We start from the raw sequence: 25,585 nt of genomic DNA, 5'->3' as shown, positions 1-25,585 counted from the left end.
GCATTATGACATGATCTTGCAGGGGGAAGATTGCAGCCTTGTCACCCTTGCTGCTGCTGTAACCACTTAGATGCTGGCACAGTTGGTAGCCCTATTGGTGAACAGTGACACCTAGCCCCGCCCACAGCAGATTTTATCGATTGCACATTGCTCCCTGCAGAAGCTTAAAAAATGTATGTAAAAATCCTGCTCAGTGCACTACAATGTTGTGCAGAAGTAATTAGCTTTATGTTTGCATTAAAAAGAAGTGATTTGCATTCCTTTAAAAAACTTAGGACTCATTTACATTTTTTTGCAGTGTTAGGTCTTCCAAAAAGTCAAGGCAGCCCACTAAAAATAATGGACTGACAAAATGCATCAAAAGGTCCCAAAAATTGGGCATCACAAAATTTCTAGTGCTCTGCATCACACCTTTAAAACCGTTGTAAACTCTTACATGAAGTGACTGGCCTTGAGCGATGCACAGATGAAACAAATCCTCCTACATAAGTTGCACCTATTTATCTGCAGTCTTCTCTTCTCTGCCCCCCGTTTTCTGAAGGCTCAGACAAGCTTTAAAAAAAAATTCTGGATTTGGATGTGGAGAGTTGAAGTTGCACTCTGCAGAGCTTAGTGAGGAAAGCTCTGAGAGCTGACTGGAGGGAAGAGAAACACTCCCCTTTACACAGCAAACAGAAGTAGAGCGGAGGCAGTCATTCACAGGCTGTGTGCTGGAAACCCCACCCGGTCACTTCTTTTCTCTTCCCGTCAGGAAAACTTGTCAGACAGGACTCATATTGATTGCCGGAACAAAGCAGCAGGCAGAAATGACCCTCGGAAACTTTTTTTTTTCCTTTTTTATTGTTACCTATTGTTTTAATAAACTACCTGTAAAAATGAGTATCTCCTAAGCATTCACCATTTAGGAAATATTCACCGGCGCATGCGCTCTGAAGGAACCTTCCGAGCTGTGTGCTGCAGCTGAGACTGCCGCACATGCGTGGGAGTGATGTCATTGTGACTCAACCAGTCAAGTGACCACAGCCCGTGAACCCAGAAGGAAGACCAGGTGAAGATGAAAGCCTTCTCAGTGGTGACAGCATGCCGCTGGAGGGCTTTGTTTAAAAGGCAAGTCTGTCAAAGTGCTATTATGCAATGCATTCTAATACATAACAATGCCATGCAGGGAGAGTTTTTTTTTTCTCCCGCTTTAATTAAGACAAGTAGACAATTAAGACAAGTCGAAACTTGCCTATAGGACTTTATAGGCAAGTCGAAAAACACATTTCTTGGGATACAGTACAGGATAGGATTATATTGGAGTGTTCTAACAGCTTTGGATTGCTAGTTTCCTCACCTGAAGGTATCAGCATAAAACCCATGGCCAAGATCTGAAAGAGCCAATGTGCTGCAGTGTATGATTAGGAAATACCTGTTTACCACTTTAAGAAAAAAAAAAAAAAAAAAAAAAAAAAAAAAAAAAAAAGAAGGGCTATAGAGCGATTGAGCATTTAAAAAAACAAAACAGAAAAACAAAAAAAAATGAGACCATGATTTGTCTGGGTGTATTTTTTTAATTAAGTACCAAATTATGTTCAACATAAGTTATACTTCGATTAATATTTTTAAGAAAGCGAAAGACAAGTCTAAACGAAATACACTAAACAAAGCCCTTCATAGTATTACCATTTGATATTACAATATATATATATGAATTTAACCAATCAACAAAATTGTGTACCTTGTATCATTGGTTTTACATTTCAAACATACAGACAGTAACCTTTAAAAAAAAAACAAAAAAAAAACAACAGCTTGGCATTAAAAAAAAAAAACAGAAAATATAGCACAACTTTATTTTAGAAAAGGCTGTTTGAACACTAAAATTGTTTTTGACATCAATCCCCTGCCCCACCCTTCATGGACTAAGTCCAATATTATACCATCTCCCTGTTATTTCGGATTGCGCAGCAAAGGACCATGCTAAAGATCATTCCAAAAATCTGAGAAAGAAAAAAGAAATTCAAAGTTAACATTTATCATTCTGTTTATTCCTATTCCACAGAACTACTGGCACAGTCTAACAAGGAAACCCATTGCTACCTCACGTCATTACATTCAGGTAATATTTGGGCCTAAATCTGTTGTCCAAAATGTCTTATGGCCAATCTTACCCTTTTGTGGTCATTATCACCTAGGTGCAAATTAAAGTAAACCTGTGCCTGGATAATGCACACTAAAGTATTTACATATTCTGAACATACAGTAAGAGTACTTTGAAGAGTTGTTTTAATTATTTCTAGAAAGCATTGTGAAGAAAATTGGTTTTCAAATTTTACAACCCAGAAATTGAAATTCTAGCTTTTTTCCTGTGAGAACAGATCTTGGCAGCCCTCTAATATAAACACATAGCAGGTGTTTCCAAGTGGTTTGAACAAGCTCGCAGTCCGGTTTCTCACCATGTTCATTGAGCTGCATTTTTCTGCAAACCGCACATGTATGACGTGAGCAGGGCACGAAGAAACGTACAATGGTGTGCAGAATAATGCAGCTCAATGGACATGATGTAAACAAGCTAAACCTTTGTTTGTTGTGATCTTTTCAGAATGAATAACTTCACATGAAACCAGCTAGAGAGGTCAGGGATGGCTTGTTTAAAGCTGAACTCTTAGGAATATTAACCCCCCCCATGAATTGAAAGTGAAATATAGTGCATCGACCCTGTGCTAGCACCAATTCCAAAATATGTGCTGAAAGCTTACCCAGATTACATATGATTCACACTCTGAAAATAGAATTTAGTAAATTAAAAACTAGTGTCGCTCTCTTAAATATCAACCAAAAGTTACAAATAAACTACTCAATACTCGCATGTCAAAAACTCATGTGGCATAAATGGGACTGTGCAACAATTTTACATAAAAATATATAAAAAAGTGCATAAATAAAATAAATTGTAAATGATTAACAGACAAGAGTACCAGTAGAATTTAAAAATGTAAGACGTGCAATCAGAATGCAAATTGTCAGATGGGGCATGTCTGGTGACGTCATCACGCAGTACAGAGCTTTCGGGGACTCTGGTCTTATGCTGAAAGAGGATTATGACAGCTATCCTGGGGATTTGGTTTCTTTTGTGCCAATTAAACAGTTATACATGTGAGTATTTTACCACTTATTTTAATAACTAGTCTACGGAATGTTTGTTCTTTGAACTATATATCATCATCATCCCTGCAGCACTCAGATTCACATGGTAGACGAGATCTGTGGAATTGGGTTGTTCTACATATGCCTTATTTGACAGCTTATGAGTACAGGGGTCCATCAGGTGAGTCGAAAGGCCACCTAATAAAGTGTTACTAAACCCACAACAGTAAACTCAGCCTGCATATGCAGTAAAGCATGCTTGTTATACTCACTTTGGAATCTAAGGGGTTAATACTCCACAGTGTGCAAAAATTATGTTTGATCCTGTCTTCTCTGATCCTCCTCCTTCCAGTGTCTCCTAAACATCTCCTGATAGAACAGAGGCTCCGGGGCAAGCTGCCCATGCTCAGTTTAGTGTGTATTGCTAGAGGTTTTTTTTTTTCCCCTTGAAAGCGTGCATGTGATCAGCACAGGACAAATCAGCTCTCTCCAGACAGAGGTCAGGGGTCCTGCATCCTCCCACAGGAGAATGAAAACTCCTCCTACAAGCTGTAACCAGTGCTTTGCTGGACACTGATAGAAGTTACAAGACTGCTCTAACTGCTAAGAAAAGGCATTTATACGTTTATATTTACTAATATGATTGCATTTCCATGTTGTGTGTACTGTGGGAGACCAGATTTAGTGAATGCAGGGTCCTTTGTTTAGTAGCACTTTAAGGCACATGCTGTTGGAGGCTATATACAAAGAAGAGTATGTTTGACACATAAAAAGGGAAGAATCTATTCATACACAAAGTGCACTATTAGTACGAACTGAACACCTATCAATGAGTTGTCACTGAGGTAATGCAAATAAATTATTGCTGGGTGAGTCTTTCACCCGATGTTGAAATTTTTAAAATTTTTTCGGTGGGAGTTTTAAAAAAGTTCTGCTGGTACTCAGGTTTCATTTTATCATTAACAGTTGATTAATTATGCATGCATGTTTTATATATGTAAAATTGGAAGGTCACATATTTTTATGTTCACGTGACATGAATTTCCGATACGGGAATATTAAGTGGTATATATATATATACATACACACACACTTAGGTTATTAATAGGAGCACTGCACTAGTTTTTGATCTATTTTACAATGGTTAAATGCTCATTTTTTGGGCTTATGGTACTAGTAAACACCACTGCTAGTCCTGCATTACACATAATTAAAATTCGAGATTTCTAAAAAGAACTGGCCGGATATGGTGGAATCAGCCCCTTTAATCATATATTAGTGGACCGCAGGCCATTTACATGGACTCACGTCAAAGAGGAATAATACACATTTTGGCATTTTCTGAACAAGTGCTTTATTTTTAGTTTTAACGGTCTTCATTTTTTCCCCTCTGTGTAGTAATCGGCATACACACATGTACATGGTCCTAGACCTAATGTGCATATATACAGTGCCTATTACAGCTTATGATATTATTTGTGAGTGTTTTATCAGTGGTGTATGATGCACATGTAGGTCCTAATAGGACAACCTCTACGGACGGGGCTGTCGGGGAAGGGTGGGTATATAGGGGGTTCTCAGGTGGAGATTTTTTTGTATAAAAAGGAAGGGTCGGAGAAGTGGATGTGGGATAGATACAGGGTGCCATATATTTTGATACATGATATTTAACCGCCGCCCCATGGCAGATGTACTGCAACAGGGCAGCAGGGGTGCGCAAAATTTCATATATATGTAATTTTGCATTTCCAGGTAGGGGGCACGCGCGAGCCCTACGTGCACCGCCATAGCTGTCAATCACCGGGTCCCTGCCGCCCCCCGGTGATTAACCGAGCATCTCCGACAGGGAGGAAGACTGTTTGTTTACAAACAGGCTTCCTCCCTGTCAGCGAGGGCACACTGCTCGGGATGGCTGTGCACAGCACAGCCATCCCAATCAGTGTGCTTACAGTGACTTGCACACCCCCGCCCCCTAGTACAACACTCCCTACATATTAACCCTTTGATCACTCATGTTAACCACTTCCTGCCCAGTGCCATTAGTACAGTGTCAGTGCTTTTTTTGTTAGCACTGATCACTGTATTAGTGTCACTAGTGTGTCAGTGACACCAAGTTCCCCCCCAGTGTCAGAATGTCCGCCGCAGGACGTAAATTTCATTTGGGTGCAGTGTTGCATGACTGCGCAATTGTCAGTTAAAGTAACGAAGTGCCGTATCGCAAGAAATGGCCTAGTCAGGAAAGGGGGTAAATCCTCTGGAGGGTTAATACTTACCATGATGGCAGCAATTCCAATTCCAACAGCTCCAATGATGTGAAATTTGGTGTTGAAGACTGTTTCGATAGCTTTTGGACAGGCCTGGAAGAAAGAGAATGAATCAAAAATGTTTTTCTGCTTACAGCATTTCTTTATGAAAACAGTGTGCCAAATTTCGCAGTTTTCACATTCTAGTCAGCAACTATTTGATGGTATACCTGTTGCATCTTACCATAGCTAGCATCCTTGCTCAGTGCCTGCTATGGGAATATCACGAAGGACCTAAGCAGTTAAAAGGAGAAGTTTTCTTTAAAAATAAATAAATGTACAGGTTTTGCAGGGAAAAAAAAAAAAAAGGGCATTTATTTTTTCTTGGAAGCCTGAAGAGCATTGCACCTGCAAACAGTGGCTCTCGGGTGCAATGTCAGACCCCTGGTAAACCTTCCTAGTGATAGGCTCTTGCCTTTAGGAGGGTAGGAATACAAACACCTTTATCCTCAGGCGTTGAGCTTCAAACAGTCAAAGTCAATGACCGTACATCAGGATGGAACGGTTGGCCCTGCAACAGCAAATATGGTCAATCTGGGAGAGCCCACAACTCATCTGCCATGAGCTTTACAATGTCCACATACCACATTCTTCTTAGCCGAGCAGATGTAATCAGAATTTCCAGAAAGCGCCCCCCCCCCCATCCTGCTCAATAGGCAAGGAAGAAGCTGCAGGGCAGGAAAGGCAGGTGAAAACTGATCCTAAGGATCACCAGGGGATCTACTGCCTGAGAATCCCTAGTCCAGGACTAAAACCTGTCCAGTTTGTTGTTTAATCTGGATGCCTAGAGATCCACATCTGGTGCACCCCTCCGCAGTCAAATCTCTATGTTCACCTCTGGTTGAAGGGCCATACTCTTGAATTCAGCTGCTGAAGGCATAGAAAGTCCACCTGACAGTTTTCCCCACACTGACAATGTGTATAGCAGAGGGGGTCGGAATGTGACATTTTTACCCAAGATCAGGTCCACTTCTTCCTGAGTGTCAAGACTTCTTAATCCTCCTTGATGCTTGGCAAATGCCATAACTGTAGCATTGTCCAACTGTACCTTGACAGGTAGGACCCGAAGGCAGACAAACAGCGTATGAGAGCAAGCCAAATCACCCAGAGTTCAAGTATGTTGATGGGAAACTTAGGCTCCTCTGACATTCCCTGAACAGATGTTCTCCAGATCGCCTCCCCAGCCTGTCATCCATTGTCAAGTCCTTCCTATTCATCAGAAGGAAAGACTCCCCAGTATCCAGCATCTTTGTGGATATCCACTATGCCAGAGCTGACCAGGTCGTGGGAGTCAGATGCATTGTCAGAGCCAAGGACTCCAAACATTTGTCATTACAGTCAGGATTGAGCTGAAGAGCTTTGGGGTGAAACTGGGCCTAGGAGACTCGATCAAAAGGGAGCTATTATCCTTTCCATTATCTCCATGCAGGCCTGAAACTAGGCATTTTACAACTACCTCAAGGACGTCACCTGGGATTGAAGAGACAGAAATTTCTCCTGCAGGATCAGTACCTTTGCTTGTTGTGTCGTGTCTAGAACCCAAGTACTCCAGACGTTGAAATGGAAGCAAGGAGGGACTTTTGGAGGTTCAGCATTCAACCAAACCATTCCAGGACCTGTACCATCTGGACAATCAATGAGTTAATTGCTCCCCGAACGGCAAGCCACAGAGGTATCCAATAAAGGGGATACCCTGGGTCCTCAACAGCCCCAGAACAGGAGCCAACACCTTGGTAAACATCCTGGGGGCCTAGGACAGGTCAAAGGGCAATGTCACAAACTGATCGTGATGATATTCCACTGCAAATCATAAACCACTGGTGAGACTGGAAAATTCTTAACTTTCAGGAAGCTGTGGACACGCTAGAGGTCCAAATAGGCTCAACGTCTGTTTGGCTTTGGAACTGAACAGGTTGGAATAGAAGCCATGAGACCTCTCCTCCTCTGGAACAGATGCGATGAGCTATTGGGCCATAAAGAAAACCACTCTTTTGCTTTGATGCAAGAACACCCTTGAGTACATAAAGCATGGACAAAGAAACAGTGAAACTCCAGCTTATAGCCATTGGACAGACCCAGTCTGTTTTTCTGAGTTAAAGGGGCCTCCAGAACTGCAGGATTGGAGGGGTGGCAATGGACTGGAATTTAGGCTTTTGCTTAGAGCCTGAGGAATGCTGCTTATGAAAGAACTTTTGTTGGATTCCCAATGAGTTACTAGTTTCTGACTTGCCACCTTCGTCATGTGCTGTTACCCACAGTCACCCCAGGATGGCATCCCAGGATGGTCCAAATAAGTGCTTGCCTTCAAAAGGGCAGCCTTTCAATTTGCTTCTTGCAGAAATGTTTTGCCAACCAACACTTGAGCCATAGGATCCTTCTCATGTGGGCAGACATGTTACCCACCCTCAAAAAAAACAAAAAAAAAAAACAAACAAAAAAAAAAAACACAACAACCAACTGCCAAATGGAATGTTCCAAGACTCTTGGAAAATCATCCAGGAACTTCCAGATGGTAGGATCCCCCAGGTCAGACTCTAAGCAGAGAACACTTTTGCCCAATATTTAAATGGGCTTGGCAAACTCCAACCACAGGCTACAGAGCCACTCCTCCCAAAGAGAAGGATGCCTTAAAGACAGCACCTAACCTCTTATCAGTGGCATCCTTAAAGCAGAATTCTGGGAAAAATGTTTTAAAACGGCTTGTTATGCTCTAGGAGAGAGAACAACAGGGATATACTCACCTGACCCACCGATCCTCCCCACACAAGACTGGTCCCTTCGGCTCCTGACCCCCCACGGTCCACCAGCCTTGTAAATAGACTGTTCTTGATGTCAGCACGCTCCATAGACAGGAACCGTCCACTGCTGGACCATGTGAAGTGCAGTTTTCCAAAGGATCAGCAGGTCAGGCGAGTATGAACTTTATGCTTACCCCTAGAAAAACGAGTAGCTGATCCATGCAGTGGGGGCACAGCCCTGCTGTATGGCGAAATAAAGGTTTTGACCGGAGTACTGCTTTAAAGACCAGGACTTTATCCACTGGGACTGCAAAAGTCTTATTAGGTTAGAAATGATCAGGTCAACAGCCAGAGCACCCCACTTCTTGTAGACTTCCTCTGCCATGGCGTACAGTAAAGGGAAACACATTGGTGGAAAAAACATCACCTCTCCTGAATGTGAGAAGGTGCACTGAAAAGAATTGGCGAGTTTTAGGTGGCTGCTGTGACCAAAAACCAATGGGTTTAGGGGAAGTGAATTCCAATAAAGGTAACTTCAGGCTAGTCCACACCACATTTACTTGGAAGCCCACTACGACATTTGAAAACTCAGACCTCGAGATTCCACCTAGGGGGACTGATCCATAGAAGATTCCTGCTCCTATGATGCCTTATCCTCCCACAAATGGGTTTGAGGGGAAGCGAGTGCCTACATTTACATCCCAGGCGTTCCAAACAGTAAGAACCCCTGAGAGCTGATCATGCAATCCAGATATTACTGCAGAAAATGTTTCCCTTGACAGAAAGGAAGTAGAGGATTGTGCCCCTGAAACAATGGAAATACCAAAGGGTAAGCTGCACAGGGGGTCTTCGTTACCTGATTGAGGAACTTGGTAGCCTACACTACCTCTCTTCCTGTGGGAAGTCATGCTTCTCAGGGTTAATAGGCCTGAGATCCCAAAGGGGAGTGGCCGCCCATGTGAGAGGAATGTCAACTTAGGCCAGATCACCTGTGTGCCACAATGCTGGCTGTGCTTAGTGCCTACATATAGGTAGCTGCGGCTGTGCAGGGCAGGAATACCAGGTGCTCTGAATGCACCCATTTGTGAGCATGGAACCAGTAAAAATGGTGTATGTAATAAGATGATTGCATATGTGTGCTGTACCAGACTGTCCGTTTTGAGCTCTGCAACTGCCATACGTCACAAGCACTAAAAAACTGCCCAAAGTGCCCCCCGTGCAAACATATAGGGAACACTGCCAGAAAGGATTGCCACATGCTCCACCAATATCACAGCCACTCACCAGTCCATAGCTGAACAGCCAGAAGACCCAATCAGAGACCAGGGGAATCACTTCCCTGGACCTGTATAGCACACTGCTAGCATGGTCACCAGATGCACTGTACCTAGGATACAGCGCCAACTGGCAATATGACAAGTTTGGGTATAGCCCCTCTTGTCGACAAGGCAATAGGGATATGGACGAGGCCCTCCTCTATCTAAGCAGTAGTGTCAGGAACAGGCCAGGAGATCGGGAACCAAGCCCTTGAACCGAAAATCTTCTGGGAGACGGTAGTAGGCACATCCACCACCTAAGTACACTTGCCAAAAACTGAACCCTACCTGAGCTAGGATGGGGTATGTCTGGGTGGGGTTTCCTGTTTTTCTGGCCAGTGTCTAATAAAAATGCTTGAATAACTGAAGGAAACCACTGTATTATTTGCTTATACTCGGTTTAAACTAGTTAGGTTTGGGACAGGCGTATTTTACATGAAATAAGTTTAACTCTTCCCTGGAGTTAATGTTATAAAAAGTGTACAGTTACTGGTACTGGCATCCAGATACCAGTTACAGCTTTCTGGCAAGATAATGAAAACAAGAGTACATTACCTGCATACTCAAGCTGGCAGAAGGGCAAGTCTCTGAAAGAAGAGCTTCAAAAACCCCAGTGAGTCCACAACAGTTCAACTGTAAAACAAAATAGGAAAAGTAATTGATTTTTATAGACCACAAACACACACAATATGAGTGAATACATTTACCTACTATATATTAAGAAGTAATATTAGCATGTAGAGATTTTAGGATGCTTTGTAATTTTTAAAGCTGGCCAAAGCAGGCAACAAGCTCAAAAAAAACACACCAAACAAAAAAAAGATTCCTCTACCCACAAGTGAGAATGGAGAGTCTCACTGGTAGAACACAATATCCCAGTGGGGAGAATCCATTGTCAGAATACACCGATCAGTGACTGTAGCTACTGTTCCTGAAATGTTTTACAACATTCCTGTTTGACAGAAGTAGATAGTTAGATCCCCTTCCGACGAACAGGAATGGGTACACATGGATTGAAATCCAGCTTGTTCTTTCTTCATAACATCTCCTTTTAAGGGTACCTCCTTCCTCCACAACCTATCTCCACCAAGGCCTGCTCAGTTTTCCCACAAGACATCTGCTAGGGCATGGGTTGGCAACCTTTTAGAGATTGAGATCTACCTGGACAACACGGAGGAAATAAAACTATGAGGGTCATCCGTAAAAACAAAGAACAAAAAAAATAAATAAAAAAATACCCATCAAGCCCCTCCCTTTATAGCAGTGTCTTCTGTCCACCTCTACCCACACTTTAGTGTCCTCTGCAGCCCCCCTCCCCATAGCAATGTCCTCTGTTCCCTTCACATCACAAACCTACAGTGTCCTGTCCCCTTCACCTCCCCAATCCCCACTGTAGTGTCCTCTGCCCTCCCATTGCAGTTTCCTCTGTCCCATTTTCAACCCCCCCCCCACTGTAGTGTTTTCTACCCCCTCCCTCAGAGGAGTGTCCTCTGTGCCCTTCTTACACTCCAGCCACTGCAGCCCCCCCCCCCCTTCCCAATGCAATCTCATTCCCTACACAAAACACCCCCACCCCAATGCAATGTCCTCTATTCCCTTTACAGAACCCTCTCCCACAACCCCCCCCCCCCCACTGTAGTGTCCTCTGCCCCCACCCCCAATGCGTCGTAGTGTCCTCTGCCCCCACCCCCAATGCGTCGTAGTGTCCTCTGCCCCCACCCCCAATGCGTCGTAGTGTCCTCTGCCCCCACCCCCAATGCGTCGTAGTGTCCTCTGCCCCCACCCCCAATGCGTCGTAGTGTCCTCTGCCCCCACCCCCAATGCGTCGTAGTGTCCTCTGCCCCCACCCCCAATGCGTCGTAGTGTCCTCTGCCCCCACCCCCAATGCGTTGTAGTGTCCTCTGCCCCCACCCCCAATGCGTTGTAGTGTCCTCTGCCCCCACCCCCAATGCGTTGTAGTGTCCTCTGACACACACACACACACACACACACACACACACACACACACGTGTGTTCGATCCAAATCTGTGTCTAGGTAGCACTCCCCTACCTTACACTGGAGTATAGCAGAGAGGAAAGCAAGAAGTAGGACCGTACTGGATAGAGGGCAGGTGCAGGAGCTGCCGGAGTTAACCTTTTACATTAACAAGCCTGTGATTGGTTGCTAGGACCACTTGGCAACCAATCACCTGCTGGTTAATGCGAAAAGGTAACTCCAGCAGCTCCCACCCGTTGACCCTCTATCCAGTACTGTGACTCTTCCCACTCTGCTATGCAGTGAAGAGGATGGCAGCGGAGGCCGGGGGAAGGACTGTGTAAAAGGGATGTGTTCCCAATCAACCCATCGGCTGTCCACGGTCGACAGTCTGCTGACCCCTGTCCTAGGGCCACTTCCTTTCTCCACAAACCAGACACATGCACCATCTTATGTAAAGCTAAACACAAAAAAAAGTAAAAGAAGGGATTAAAAACAATGTCTGTCACTGGAACAGTACGGTGCAGGTAGCAATATTCTCCAACTGCCCTGCTCTCCATTGCTTGGTGGTCCTGAAATCACGAGGAGTAAGGAAACTTCTCCCCACGAGGAGGTCACAGACAGTAATAAAAATGTGACATTAAAAGTTCTCTCCAGTCAATGCAATAAAGAAAAAAAAAAAAAAAACAAACAATACATACACGCAAATCTTGGATGGAGTAATCCTCTATTTACTTATGTACTATGCCCCAAACGTCTCACACACGCACAGGCACACACACACACACGTGTGTTTTATCATTTGTGTTGATCAGTGGCAAATCAAAAAAATTCATACAGCAAATTGGATGGTCCTCAAGGTCTCCTTCACAGCTGGCTCCTGCTTTAAAGCATACTTGGCGTACGTTTCCTTATAGAAATTCTGCAGTTCTTCTACAATCTGGAGATTAAAAATTAAAACACAACAAATAAAAACAGAAGTGAAAAACATGAAAACAAGCATGTTCTGAAAAACAAAAAAAAAACACAATAAAAACAAACGCTCCAAAAAAAAAAAAAAAAAAAAAAAAAAAAAAAAAAAAAAAAAAACACCACACACACCAACTTTAGTTTATACAGGAAACAAAAAACTGGATTGGACTGTTGTTTCCAGAGCACAGGGGTTCTTTATGCAAGACGCAATGGTCTTTGCATCCGTTTTTAAACATATGGTGTGCTATTGGCCACTATAGCTAAAAAGGTATGTCTTGAGATATAGGGAGACCCATGAACATTGACTGGGAATCACACAAGTAGAGATTTTTTGCTATATACCATGCTCTAGATAGATAGATAAATCTCCCCCCCCCCCCCCCAAACATCTACCAGGTCCACAGACTGGATTGTTTTATCCATTTATGACTGTTAATATAGATCTCTTATGGATTATACAAGTCTTAGGACTTCTGGCCACCACTTTTTTTATACAAATGGATGAATTTGCTATTCTACTCATCACTTTATTGTATATTGTCGTATAGAGATGACTTTATTGTATATTGTCGCATAGATTGGAAAGTTCCATCCTTTCCCCTGAGAAATATACGTCAGAAAAAAAAAAAAAAAAAAAAAAAAAAAAAACACATCTTCTCTGGCCATCGGACCAACAATGCAATATTATGGGCAAATGGTATCTTCTTTTGTCACCATGTGGACATTCAAGTAGCTGTGCTCTATTACATTATGTTGTGAATGTTGAAGAGAGCTTACATTTGCTACAGTGAGATCAGCTATTTATTTTATAGCATTTAATCTGTGTAAGAATACAGGTTTGTTATTGCATGCAAATACTTTCTTGTGAATATTCATGCCTTTAAAAGTCCTTCATACCCAAAACTGCTTATGATTGTATAGGAACAGTTATGGAATCTGTCAGAAGGTCAGGTGGCAAGTGTAGCTATAGGTTGGGATGGTAAATTGTGCAAGTTGTGAAGTGCAATTCCACCCAAAATAGATATTTTCAAAAAAGGAATACAGGGATACAGGTTTGTTACAATAGCTGCTTGTTATATACATAGAGAATGCTTCCATATTGTGGCCTATTCCTTTTATCTCAGCAGAACGGGTCTGATTGAAGATGAAAGTCTCCATTTTCTTTTATCATCTGAAATGACCACATTGCTCCTGGATGCAAAAAACAGTGTGATCTTTGCCTAACTTTAGGCTTTATAACCACTTTAAATAAAATTGCATGCACATACCTTGTCCTTATTGGCAAAACCCCAAATTCCAGCAGCAATCTCGATGGCAAAAATAACCAAGAGGAAAGCAAAGAACTGGGGGAAAAAAAAAAAAATTATATTACACACACAGTATCTCTTTCATTCACAAAGTGCATTTTTATAACAAAACTTTTTTTTTTGTTAATGGTAACCTAAAGTCCTTTTAAAGAGACCGTATTGGGCAAGTAACTCTGCCTAATGATCAGCACTGACACACGGTGTCTTCTCACCTGGCATCAGTGGATCCTGCGAAAGTGAAAGACGTACTGTACATGCCGGTTAGCAGTTCAAGTGGCTGCCTCATGCAAGCACTGGATGACTTGTTCAGTAAAGTCCATTCATTCCAAAATAGAATGTAAAAGCAAAACACAAACTCAAACTACTTTTGTACAACATGCAAAAGTACTGAGCACTTTGTTTGAAATTCGACTAGTGTACACCCACCTTAAGGCCTGCTCTGCTGGGGAGGAGTGGGGAAGGGGGAAGGGAGGGGTAGTATTTCAGCAGATTCTGTGGGAGCCCCTCTTTTTTCACGATACATTAAAAGTGGAACTCTATTCAATTTCTTTTTTTAAATTTTGGATGGTGTGGGAAGAGGTAGAGTGTCACAACATTTTTTGCATTGTTGCATTGAGGAATTGTCCCCCAATTTCCTTCCTCCGTTACATAAAAAGTAAAAAAAAACAAAAAAAAAACAAAAAAAAAAAAACACCCACATACACACAACCCTTTTGGTAAGAATTACACTAACATTTGCTGGTAACAATCTTAATTTCTGCCATGTTGTTATTTAAGCGCTTTATGTACATATAACAAAAAATATTACCAATCCTAGCATGCACTCAGACTCCTGAATTGCACCACAGCAACCAAGGAAACCAACCAACATCATGAGAGCTCCTGCACCAATTAGGATGTAGACCCCTGCAAGAATAAAAAAAAAAAAAAAGTTACCAGATCAGCATGCAACAATGGATTGAGCCCTACTAGCGATAACAGCCCCACTTACTGTCAAAATATTAGGGCGGACTGTAGCAACAGAGAATGCCAAGTGTATTCAGAGTTTTTACAGCGAGCCCACTACAAAAAGAGACCTAATATGTCCCCTGGTTTGTTCAGCAGTCTCATCCATGGTCTGATTCCCTTCCCTTTAGATATGAGGAGTCAAGAAACTCCTGAGAGAACTAGACTATATAGGGCACCCTTAATCAATGACCAACATTCCTAACCTTGACACAGATTTTTCAAATTGTTGTACAACTTCAAGCTGCGTCACCCTTTCCTCCTCCTTACCTAGTGCACTGAAACAATGTAGGCCCAGCTGCTAGATACAATACAGTGGGTCTATCTCCACCCATCTGCCTACCTATTTATAGGCACCCTAGAACTGGCAATGCACATATTAAATTGGACTGTATAATCTCCTTAAAATCCACCAACAATTATGTAGTGGAGGGCCTGCTGTAAACTGAAAGGATCATTTACACAGGCCCTTTACTACATGGTTGTTGGTAGATCAAAAAGGAGACTGCGCAACCAGAAAACCAGCATGTGTTCAATACTCAGAATCTTTTAGTTAGCAGTCCAATTATCAGAAAAGCTTAAATCTCAAAGAAGAATGGGAAGTACAAACTACACAGCTATCCCCATTAGGAGTTAGATATTGACTAAAGCTTCAGAGGGAATATGCTTCTTTAGATGATAACTGGAAAGTGTGTGAGCCAAGCAGCGTGTGCTAGGATTCCTGGATTCAATCTTACCAGTATAGAATGAATTAGCGCTGGAATCGGACTCAAACATGGGCTTGGTCTGGCCATCGAATCGGAGCCATAGTCCTATTGCCAGGACTGCTGTGCCTGCCAGCTGTGGAAAGGAGATATAAATTGGTCAAATTTGATACTTCATTGTACAATATTTTTTATTGAGTTTTCAAGGATACATGGAAGCCTAATGCATATAGTATTATTATATAGAATGTAAAACCAAAACAATCAAAACAAAAAAACAAAACAAACACGAAAAAAGATCCCTGTGTAAAATTTCTAAATGCCACCGACAGCTCGTTCATGGAAAAAAAAACAACAAAAAAAAAAACCCACTGCTAAGAATAAATATAGAAATCTGTACAGCAACCGTAAAATCTAAAAAAGGGCGTATTAGTCACATAGATAATGCAAGAACATGTATACCAAGGCTCTGTTCACACCTATGCAGTATGCTTTTTTCCATTTTGCAGTGCTTTTCGCACTTCCTTTTGCATTTTTCTACACGCATTTTGTTCCAACTTTTTGTATAAGTGGGTTTTTTTTTGCTGGGCAGAATAAAAATGCAAAAACGCAGCAAAAATGCACTACCGTGCAATTCAGCAGATTATCCATTGAACTCTGTTATAGCAAAAAAGCTGCTTGTTGCTAAAAAAAAAAAAAAAAAAAAAAAAAAAAAGTCCCTGACCCTTTCTAAAAAAAACACAGCAGCTCAAAACAGCATAGATGTGAACATGTTCCATAGAAAACCATGTTATATGGACTGTAGTGTATTTCAGCAAAAAGCACAAAAAAAACGCATTGGTGTGAACAGAGCCTAAGTCAATGCTAATGATTCCAAGTAAATACTAGAGAATAAAATTGTATTTAAACAAAATACACAGCTCATCAGCTCCATCGCAGTCCACTGAAAAATACCAGCTGCCATCTGCTGGCAGACAGGTACTTTCTTCATTCACAGTTCTCTGAATGATGCGGCTGTGTGGGCAGAGCCCTGCAAAGCCGTGCATTTTTAAAATGCAGCGACTGTGGGGGAGAGGAACCCCCAGCTCTTGTCATAGGGGTGGCTCAAGGGGTGAGGAGAGGCTGCTGCATAGTAGCATGTTACAACCAATACAGGTGTAACATGTTACTAAAGGTGAACCTATCCTTTAAATACCAAATGATCCCACCAGTTGCTCTTAGTTATGGTTTCAAACTGACCACGCCAAGCACTGTGCTGGCATGGTCAGTCTTAATGCCTGAATTCTCTAACAGAAATGACAGGACCAAATGTTGAAGCACAGTGTACCTGTACCTCCCATAGTCGGCTTTGCGGCCACACAGTCTGCCCAACCCTTCTGTGTGGATTGGCTGCAGCTCACAGCAGAGTACACAGACCGGGAATGTACTTTCCCCAACTTGTGACGTTACACTCCTCCTGCCCACTATACAGATACACCCCCCCCCCCCCCAACTATATGGATAAGGGGGGCTAGGGAGGAGGCTAAATAATTTTTTTGGGCAAAAGTATATGCGATTACAGTTAATGACCATATGCTGTCCAACTATTCTATTGACTTTTAGAATGCTTTTAAGTTGAATGGGGCTCTGGAAGAAATGTACTGCGTTCACCTAACTAGTGAACTGAAATTGTTCTGATTGCTGGATCAGAGGACACCACAGCCAGCTTGAGAGCCTCTAATGAGTCAAATCACTATTCTCCACCCAGATTTTCCATCCAGATGATTCATCACTCTCCAATTTAACAAAGGACGCCGTGTCTGCCTCATATTCCTCTTACAAGGAAGGACAGATTACTGTACAAACTGGTTTTACTCACTTTCATTCAACAGGTTCATGCTGGGCCTGTGGGAAAGGATCTCCTTTCCCATTGTTACTAAACATACCATCATTGCCTAACAACTTCCAATACACCGTGTGGTCTTAAAGGCGACCTGTATGGAGGAAAGTAGTACGCTGCCTCTGCTGACCTCCAATTCTGAAAGTTCTGATTGCCTGAATGTCATGCTAATCCAATGGCTTCATATGGCAGACCATGTGTCTCCACCAGCGCATGTTTCCTTAAAGGGTACCTCTCACAAAGCCACTAAATTCAAATCCATATATCAGCTTTTCAATTACACAACTCTGATATTCCACAGTGCTGTACAGAGGATTAAAGCGGTTGTAAAGGCTGAAGGTTTTTTTTTACCATCATACATTCTATGCATGAAAGTAAAAAACCTGTGTGCATCAGTAACCCCAGGCCCCTCAATACTTACCCAAGTCTCATCGCGATCCAGCAATGTGAACGGCTGCCTCGGCTGTCCAGGGTCTCTGCCTACTCATTGGCTGAGACAATCAATCACAGCCAGTCAGCCAATGAGGAGAGAGAGGGGGTGAGGCCAAGCCGCGGCTCCATGTGTGAATGGACACATGGAGCAGCCAGTGCCCCCATAGCAAGCTGCTCGCTGTGGGGGCACCCGCCAGGAAGGAGGGGCTAGGAGAGCTTGTGGGGGATCCCAGAAGAGAAGTTTTATTTAAAAAGCAATAATAAACATAAATGAATCTTTAGAATCACTTTAATCCACGGACATTCTCTGCACCTGGAGGGCCATAGTTTGGACACCCCTGCCCTAGGTGTAAATGAGCATTTAATCCTTGCAGTGCAGGAGAAGCCACGCAGCAAGAAAGTTCTTTGTTCTCCCTACAGACTGATACACACAGCGAGTTAAGGCCTATGGATGGTGGTGCAGTAATGTCACCCTAGGACAGGAAGTGTGTTCGGACTACAGAACACCTTCCTCTCCTCATCTATATAACCAGGGGCGGACTGACAACTCGTGGGGCCCCCCGGGAAATAGGGGATCATGGGGCCCCTGTGTCCTTGTCCAAACTCAAAAAAGCCTATGAAAAAAGGAACCAGGGGCATCTCATGGGGCCCCCTACTGACCCCGGGCCCTCAGGCAGTGCCCGAGTTTCCAAATGGTCAGTCCGTCCCTGTATATAACATAGGGGGAGGTGTTCTAAATGATACAGAAGTGAACTGGGTTAACTGGACAGGGATAATGACTTCCTGTAATGAACATATCAGCTCATTGGATATTTAGCTGGATTAAAAACCATATTTATAACTTGACGGCTGTGCTCTTGAACATATTTCTCTTTTACAATTAATGTGTTATTTGATAAGAAATGTTAAAAAGCAGCACTGTTAAGTTATAAATATCCTGGTATTTGAAGGTTTTGTCCTTTTCAGACAGCAGCTCCAGTATTTCTGGCCATTCACATAGCAATCTATTGATATTGTATTACTGGTGTGAGTAGTTGGGTAGATTAGTAAATTCTCACATTTCACTTGGATGGATATTGATATTTAACATAGCATGGGGATATTATATAGAATTTAAAACCAAGTACGGTATGTTTTGAATTTAACAGATACAATGGTTTCAATGGTATATTTAACAGATCAATAAAAAGGAAGAAGTTCATTGTGAGATCACACACACACACACACACACACACACACACACACACACACACACAAACCCTAGGTTCACATATGGGTGACGCCGCTGTGGATCCGCATGAAAATACGTGCAGCCGCACCACCGGCACAGAGACATGTGGACCCGCAGGCGGGTGCCATTAATTCGAATGGCACGCCACCCGCACTGCAAAACACAACCATACTGGGAACCGAGGTTCCTGTGCGGGCTGTGTTTTCCAAAGAAGCGCAGAGACTTCTTCCCTGCATGTCACAGGGCGCAGGAGTCCATTCAAATGAATGGGCTCTCGTGTCCGCGCAAAATGCATCCCACACGGTTGCATAGATGTGAACCGGGGGTCAGACTGTACAGCCAGAATCTGGTGCAGCTGTGCACAGCCACCAATCAGCTTTGATATTTCAATTTTAAAGTTTGACTGAACAAGTAGAAGCTAAAAGCTGATTGGTTACCATGCACAGCTGCTTCAGATTGTGCCTGCTCCAGTTCTTAAACTGGTAGCCAACACACAACAGGCCATACACCAAAGTGAAATGTCACTGCTATCTGTAGTTTTTTGTTTTTTTTTTTAAACAAAGTAACACTTCAGACACTACAATAGATATGCCCCATACTAGAGTTAGGAAACGTGGAGGGAAAAGTTGATGAAAACAGCATCTTTTTTTTTGTTGTTTAATCACCGTCATCTAGCCTGAACAAGCCTTGAACATTCTGCCACGGTTTACGTAAGGCCCATTAGCGTATACAACAGCAGCTGTATTATTACCATCAGCACAGCCTTTTATTATTGCCAAGCTCGTAACTTGGATAAAAACACACGTCTGATCTGTTTATGGGAAAATGTTTTATAGGGAGCCGAAACTCACAAAAAAGGCAGCTTGGAAACTTTCAAATCTTTCTGCACGCACTTCTGAATGCAGAGAATATTAGAAAATATCTTTTCTTTCATCTGATTGCTATGGGCAGCACTCCAAATTCTTAATTATCAGATTGTGTGGTTTGAGGACTACGGTGAGGATGGTTTTTAACTTGTGTTGCATATATTATGAATTCAAGTGATTTCTTCAAGGGTTTTTTTTTTTTATTTAGAAATAAAAAAAAAAACACTTTAAAATTATCTAGTTAGGCCTCTCAGCCATGTTTCAGTGAAACATTTATTACAGCTACTGTCACCACAGCCATTTTTAAAGCCAGCCATACATGGATCAAAATTCAGCTGGTTTAACAGGGACCGGACAAATTTCAACCCATGTGTGGGCAGGTTGGTTGTACAGAAGATGACCTATCGATCAGCTTCTGTACAACCCACCCTGTTGGGTTTTTCCTGATCGATCAGTGCCACTGGCTACAGCTGGCAGTGCTGATCGGTGTTTTCTGACAGTATGGGAAGTCTCCTCCCTGCTATCAGAATACAATGACTCAGCAGAAATGTCATTCAACCCAACTGTTTGAACAGTAAAAAAAAGAATCATGTATGGGCTTGCCTAAGGCCTGTCTAGCTGCAGCGCACCCAGCAGGGACAGATGAAAACGCCTAGCTCCACTGTAGGCAGCCTGTCAAAGTCAACGCTGCACCACGTGGTTCTGGCCTTTAGGGCCCTGTCCTTTCAAGGACTAGGTTCTGGAATACTGAAGACCAGAAATTCCAGAACTTCATCCCTCAAAAAAGGACTGGGTCCTATACACAGGTACCACTGTGGCTCTGACCAGCTGTAGCCTGCCATAGACTGACAAGCTGCCTGCAGGGGCTGTGCAAAGATGCCAACACAGGTTTCTAGAAGTTCCTTTAGCTGTGAGCAATGGTGGAATAATTTTAGCTGACATATAAACGTAAGGGGCCCTTCTATGCTGACCACCAATATAAAGGGCCACATCTGCAACATTCTCAAAACGTTTAAAACAGAAGTTCTATGAAATCAGACAGCCATTTCAAGGAGTCTGAAGACAAAAAAAAAAAAATAATAAGAGAAAAGATGATCTTTACGTTTTTTTTTTCCATTCATTTTTATCACTTGAATATTAAAAGGTTAACAAAACGTTGTGTGTATTTTTCTTAGTGGTTATACTTCATTGCATGCCTGGTGGTAATGGTTCACCTTGTGTATCAACAGCCAAGCTTGATGTTGGCTCTGAATTTAAAATCCACCTTCAGAGTGGAGCATGTAGTGTATGTACTGGAAAGCCGTCATGAATGTGACAGTTTCCTGCACAGGGCTCTGGATGCCGGCAGACACCGACAATTGTTGTAGAGACTTTGTGAATTCTCCATTAGGTCTCCTCTACAATAAAGGTCTCTTATCTTTCTCTTCTTAAAATGCTTTAGAATTTACATCAGGTTACATAAGGCACACCTTGGTGCCAGGATGAACTCCTAGCAAAACGCACAAAAGTTACTTTAAAACTGGCCTGGCCAAGATAGCCAAAGACCGCAAACCCAAAGAAGCCAGGTATCTCTGGTTGCATCACTTGAAGGAAGGCAAGTATTGAATGGTTAAGCTCCACATTAAGCCTGATCTCTAGGACTCTTTCCCATCTTGTACCCCTAAATTCCGCTTCCCACAATTGACTACACGGATATAAATTTTTTAAATTGATGGCTTACTTTTCAATCAAATGAGTGTAATCCTGGTGACATTTTCAGAGCCTCTAGAAAAAATGCGCTGTTTCTGGGTGCCAGAAGAACAACATATGCTGGTTCTGTACATCACACCCACTACAATAACCACCACTACAGTTCCCATATTTCTATAGAAGATAATACGATGTGATGGGCTGTATATGGCCAGAGCTTAAGCGGTGTCTGTGCTAGGAGGGATAGTGCTGTACAGACTAGCCTGGCAAAGCTGGCAATCGTTGGCAGGTCATGAGATGGTGCTATTCTGAACATACCCACTCACAGAAGGAAGCATCGTACACACAAGTTCATTGTACATACATACACACGTACGTATATAGATGTGTGTGTGTGTATACACACACACACACACACACACACACACACACACACACACACACACACACACACACACTTGTGTTCAAAATAATAGCAGTGTGTTGAAAAAGTGAATAAAGCTCAAAATCCTTCTAATAGCTTTTATTTCCATACACACAAATGCATTGGGAACACTACACATTCTATTCCAAATCAAAACATGAAGAAAAATATATCAAATTTGTGTTGTTCCTCTAAAAAAATTTATGAAAAGTGAATATTAGACTGTTCAAAAAAATAGCAGTGTTTGTATTCTTCTTTAAAACTCAAACATTCACTATATAAACTGAAAAATGTTTGAAGATTTTGCTTTCCTTTGAATCACTTAATATTTAGTTGTATAAGCACGGTTTCTGAGAACTGCTGTACATCTGTGTTGCATGGAGTCAACCAACTTCTGGCACCTGTGAACAGGTATTCCAGCCCAGGATGATTGGACTACATTCCACAGTTCTTCTCTATTTCTTGGTTTTGCTTCAGAAACTGCATTTTTGATGTCACCCCACAAGTTTTCTATTGGATTAAGATCCGGGGATTGGGCTGGCCACTCCATAACGTCAATCTTGTTGGTCAGGAACCAAGATGTTGTACGTTTACTGGTGTGTTTGGGGTCGTTGTCTTGTTGGAACACCCATTTCAAGGGCATTTCCTCTTCAGCATAAGGCAGCATGACCTCTTCAGGTATTCTGATGTATTCAAACTGATCCATGATCCCTGGTATGCGATAAATAGGCCCAGCACCGTAGTATGAGAAACATCCCATATCATGATGCTTGCGCAACCATGCTTCACTGTCTTCACAGTGTACTGTGGCTTGAATTCAGTGTTTGGGGGTCGTCTGACAAATTGTCTCCGGCCACTAGACCCAAAAAGAACAATCTTACTTTCATCAGTCCACAAAATGTTGCGCCATTTCTCTTTAGGCCAGTCAATGTGCTCTTTGGCAAATTGTAACCTCTTCAGCACGTCTTTTTTTCAACAGTGGAACTTTGTGGGGGCTTCTTGCAGATAGCTTGGCTTCACATAGGTGTCTTCTAATTGTAACAGTACTCACAGGTAACTTTACACCTTCTTTGATCTTCCTGGAGCTGATTGTTGGCTGAGTCCTTGCCATTTTGGCTATTCTTCTATCCATTCGAATGGTAGTTTTTTGTTTTCTTCCACGTCTTTCAGGTTTTGGTTGCCATTTTAAAGCATTTGCGATCATTTTAGCTGAGCAGCCTATCATTTTCTGCACTTCTTTATATGTTTTCCCCTCTCCAATCAACTTTTTAATGAAGGTACGCTATTCTTCTGAACAATGTCTGGAACGACCCATTTTCCTCAGAATTTCAGAGAGAAATGCACTGTAACCAGCATGTACAACATTTGCTGCCTTTCTTCTTTAAATAAGGGCACCTGTTTTTCTATTAGTGAGGACATTCATTCTTTGAACTCCACACTATTATTTTGAACATGCCCCTTTCAAATTAGTGATTCAATTACACAGAATCAGCAGCATGCATGTCATGACTGTTGGGTCTGTTGGATTTCTATTACTCTACTACACCTGCTAGTAAATTATTTGCCATGTAGAAATATCATTTCTACCAAAAACAGTGATTGATCAGGTTAGTGATGTCTGACTGCTATTATTTGGAACACAACTGTATATATAATTTTTTTTTTTTATGAACTGCAGAAGGGTCAGAAGCTCAGATATATATTGCCATCTGTTTCCTCACTGGAGAATGCACCCTATTTGTCCTGGTGATCACTGTAACTAATCCATAAAGTGGTGGTGGGAAATCACTGAATTGCTAACATCATCCACCCACCTCTCTACCTCAGCCATTCAGAGGAGGCCTTGTACTTATTAGAAATACAAGGCTTCCTGTGAATAGGACAGAAAATCCCCGTACTTCTGTAAGCACACAACACTGTATACTATATATAGCTGTGGCTACATACGGTTTATACAGCACTGACTGGCATCGACTAGCAAAGGAAATGGACCAAGAAATCACTCTAGCTTTGCTATCATTTTAAGTAGTTTTTAGAGTTGGGCTTTAATAATAGTCTGGTTTTTACAACAATAACCAAACATTAAATAAAAATACAGATCTTTTTAATGAGGCATTGAAAAAAAACCCACAAGTTCTCCTTATTGGTCCCAGAGCCTCCTCTTTTCTGGATGATCAGAGTTTCTGCAAATGCCCCAAAACATGGCAGTGATATCACAGGAAACATCTTGCCCTTATTGTAGATATGCACATTCACCAACTCCTTCTAAGGAATGAAAAAGCACTTCAGAAAACAGTCCAAAGATGTTAGATGTGAGCCTCCAATCTGACTGACCGCTCTACAGGAAGACAACTGAACCCTCCAATTTCAACTGCTCCCCCATCCTGTGACAAGCAATGGGTAGGACTTGCCAGAGCTGCACTTGTATTAACAGATCGAGGATAGTTCATGAAAATGACTGCACCACCTGCATGCATGTCCAACCACCCTCCTCTCAAAGGTCTTCGACAGGGAGAAAGACTGCCTCTTCTGCCGGACTTACAGCTGGCTTCTATACAGGCAGGAAATCACGTGATACTTGACATCTACTGATCTGAAAGTGCTCTGGAATCTCTGCTGTGGATATTCCAGGAGGCTTCAGGCAGCCAAGGATGTGTTAGTTGTAGGGATGCACCGATATATTGGCCACCGAAAATAGGGTTACCGGCATTTGCGTCCTATAGACTTCAATGCAAAAACAACCCCTAGTGACTTAAACACAAAATTTCGTCCCATAGACTTCAAAACGAACAAATCGCCCCCTATAGACTTCAACGCAAAACCGCCAACCACATTATTTAAAATTTCAATTTTATTTATTTATTTATTTTAAAAAAACTGTCTATTTCGGTTACAGTTTTCGGCCAAGTGCATCCTGAATTTTTGGTTTTAGCACCAGAATTTGCATTTCGGTGCATCACTAGTTACTTGCCTAATAGGTGAGGAATAAGAAAGCAATTGGGAAATGCGTTCAAAATAAAATAAAGAAAAAACAAAAAGTTGTATGCGATTATAGAGCGTGTGACCAGCTTTACACAATCTCAATGCACAATTTCTGCATAATATGTTAGTGTTACCAAAACTATGAAACTGAAGGACAAACCTAAACAATGAATACGCTTTAACCCAGCCACATCAGTGCACTATAAACTTATTAGCCAACCTATTTTATTAATGAATTATAAAACAGAATTTCATTGATTTAGAGTTTGGTTCACAGTAGTGCAACTTGTGACACTTAAGTCACATGACAAGTTCAAACCTATTCTTTTACCTGTTCCAACCTACACGACTAAAGTTACAGCGTCTTTAACCACCTGCTTCCCAAGCCTATTCTGACACTTCTCTCCAACATGTAAAAAAATTAAATTTTTTTTGCTAGAAAAATTACTTAGAATCCCAAAACATTGTATATTTTTTTTTTAAGCAGAGGCTCTAGAGAATAAAATGGTGAGTGCTGTAATTTTTTAGATCACGCAATACTTGCACAGCGCTTTAAATTTTAAATGCAAATTAAAAAAAACACTAATGATTTTGAGTTAACACAAACACAATATAATACCAATTTTTGGTAAA

The 25,585-nt window shown here is 42.0% G+C and overlaps 1 protein-coding gene across 1 annotated transcript in view; it reads right to left on the bottom strand.

Annotated features, from left to right (window-relative positions):
* Positions 1 to 1,533: 1,533 nt before the first annotated feature.
* The window catches only part of CD9 (CD9 molecule), a 45,859-nt gene continuing 21,807 nt past the window's right edge, over positions 1,534 to 25,585 (bottom strand). The window contains exons 2-8 of the mRNA XM_089669885.1: positions 15,483 to 15,585; positions 14,549 to 14,646; positions 13,702 to 13,776; positions 12,300 to 12,401; positions 10,042 to 10,119; positions 5,403 to 5,486; positions 1,534 to 1,982 (exon numbers count right to left, since the gene is read on the bottom strand). Coding sequence (XP_089526011.1) covers positions 1,917 to 1,982; positions 5,403 to 5,486; positions 10,042 to 10,119; positions 12,300 to 12,401; positions 13,702 to 13,776; positions 14,549 to 14,646; positions 15,483 to 15,585 — 606 coding nt within the window. The 3' untranslated portion in view covers positions 1,534 to 1,916. The remainder of the gene's footprint in view (positions 1,983 to 5,402; positions 5,487 to 10,041; positions 10,120 to 12,299; positions 12,402 to 13,701; positions 13,777 to 14,548; positions 14,647 to 15,482; positions 15,586 to 25,585) is intronic.

This window comes from Staurois parvus, unplaced genomic scaffold, assembly GCF_062004578.1.
Source record: "Staurois parvus isolate SC_StPar_1 unplaced genomic scaffold, SC_StPar_1.0 ptg000010l, whole genome shotgun sequence".
In the NCBI taxonomy this organism is placed as follows: domain Eukaryota; kingdom Metazoa; phylum Chordata; class Amphibia; order Anura; family Ranidae; genus Staurois; species Staurois parvus.
This window is presented reverse-complemented; position numbering and strand designations above follow the sequence as displayed.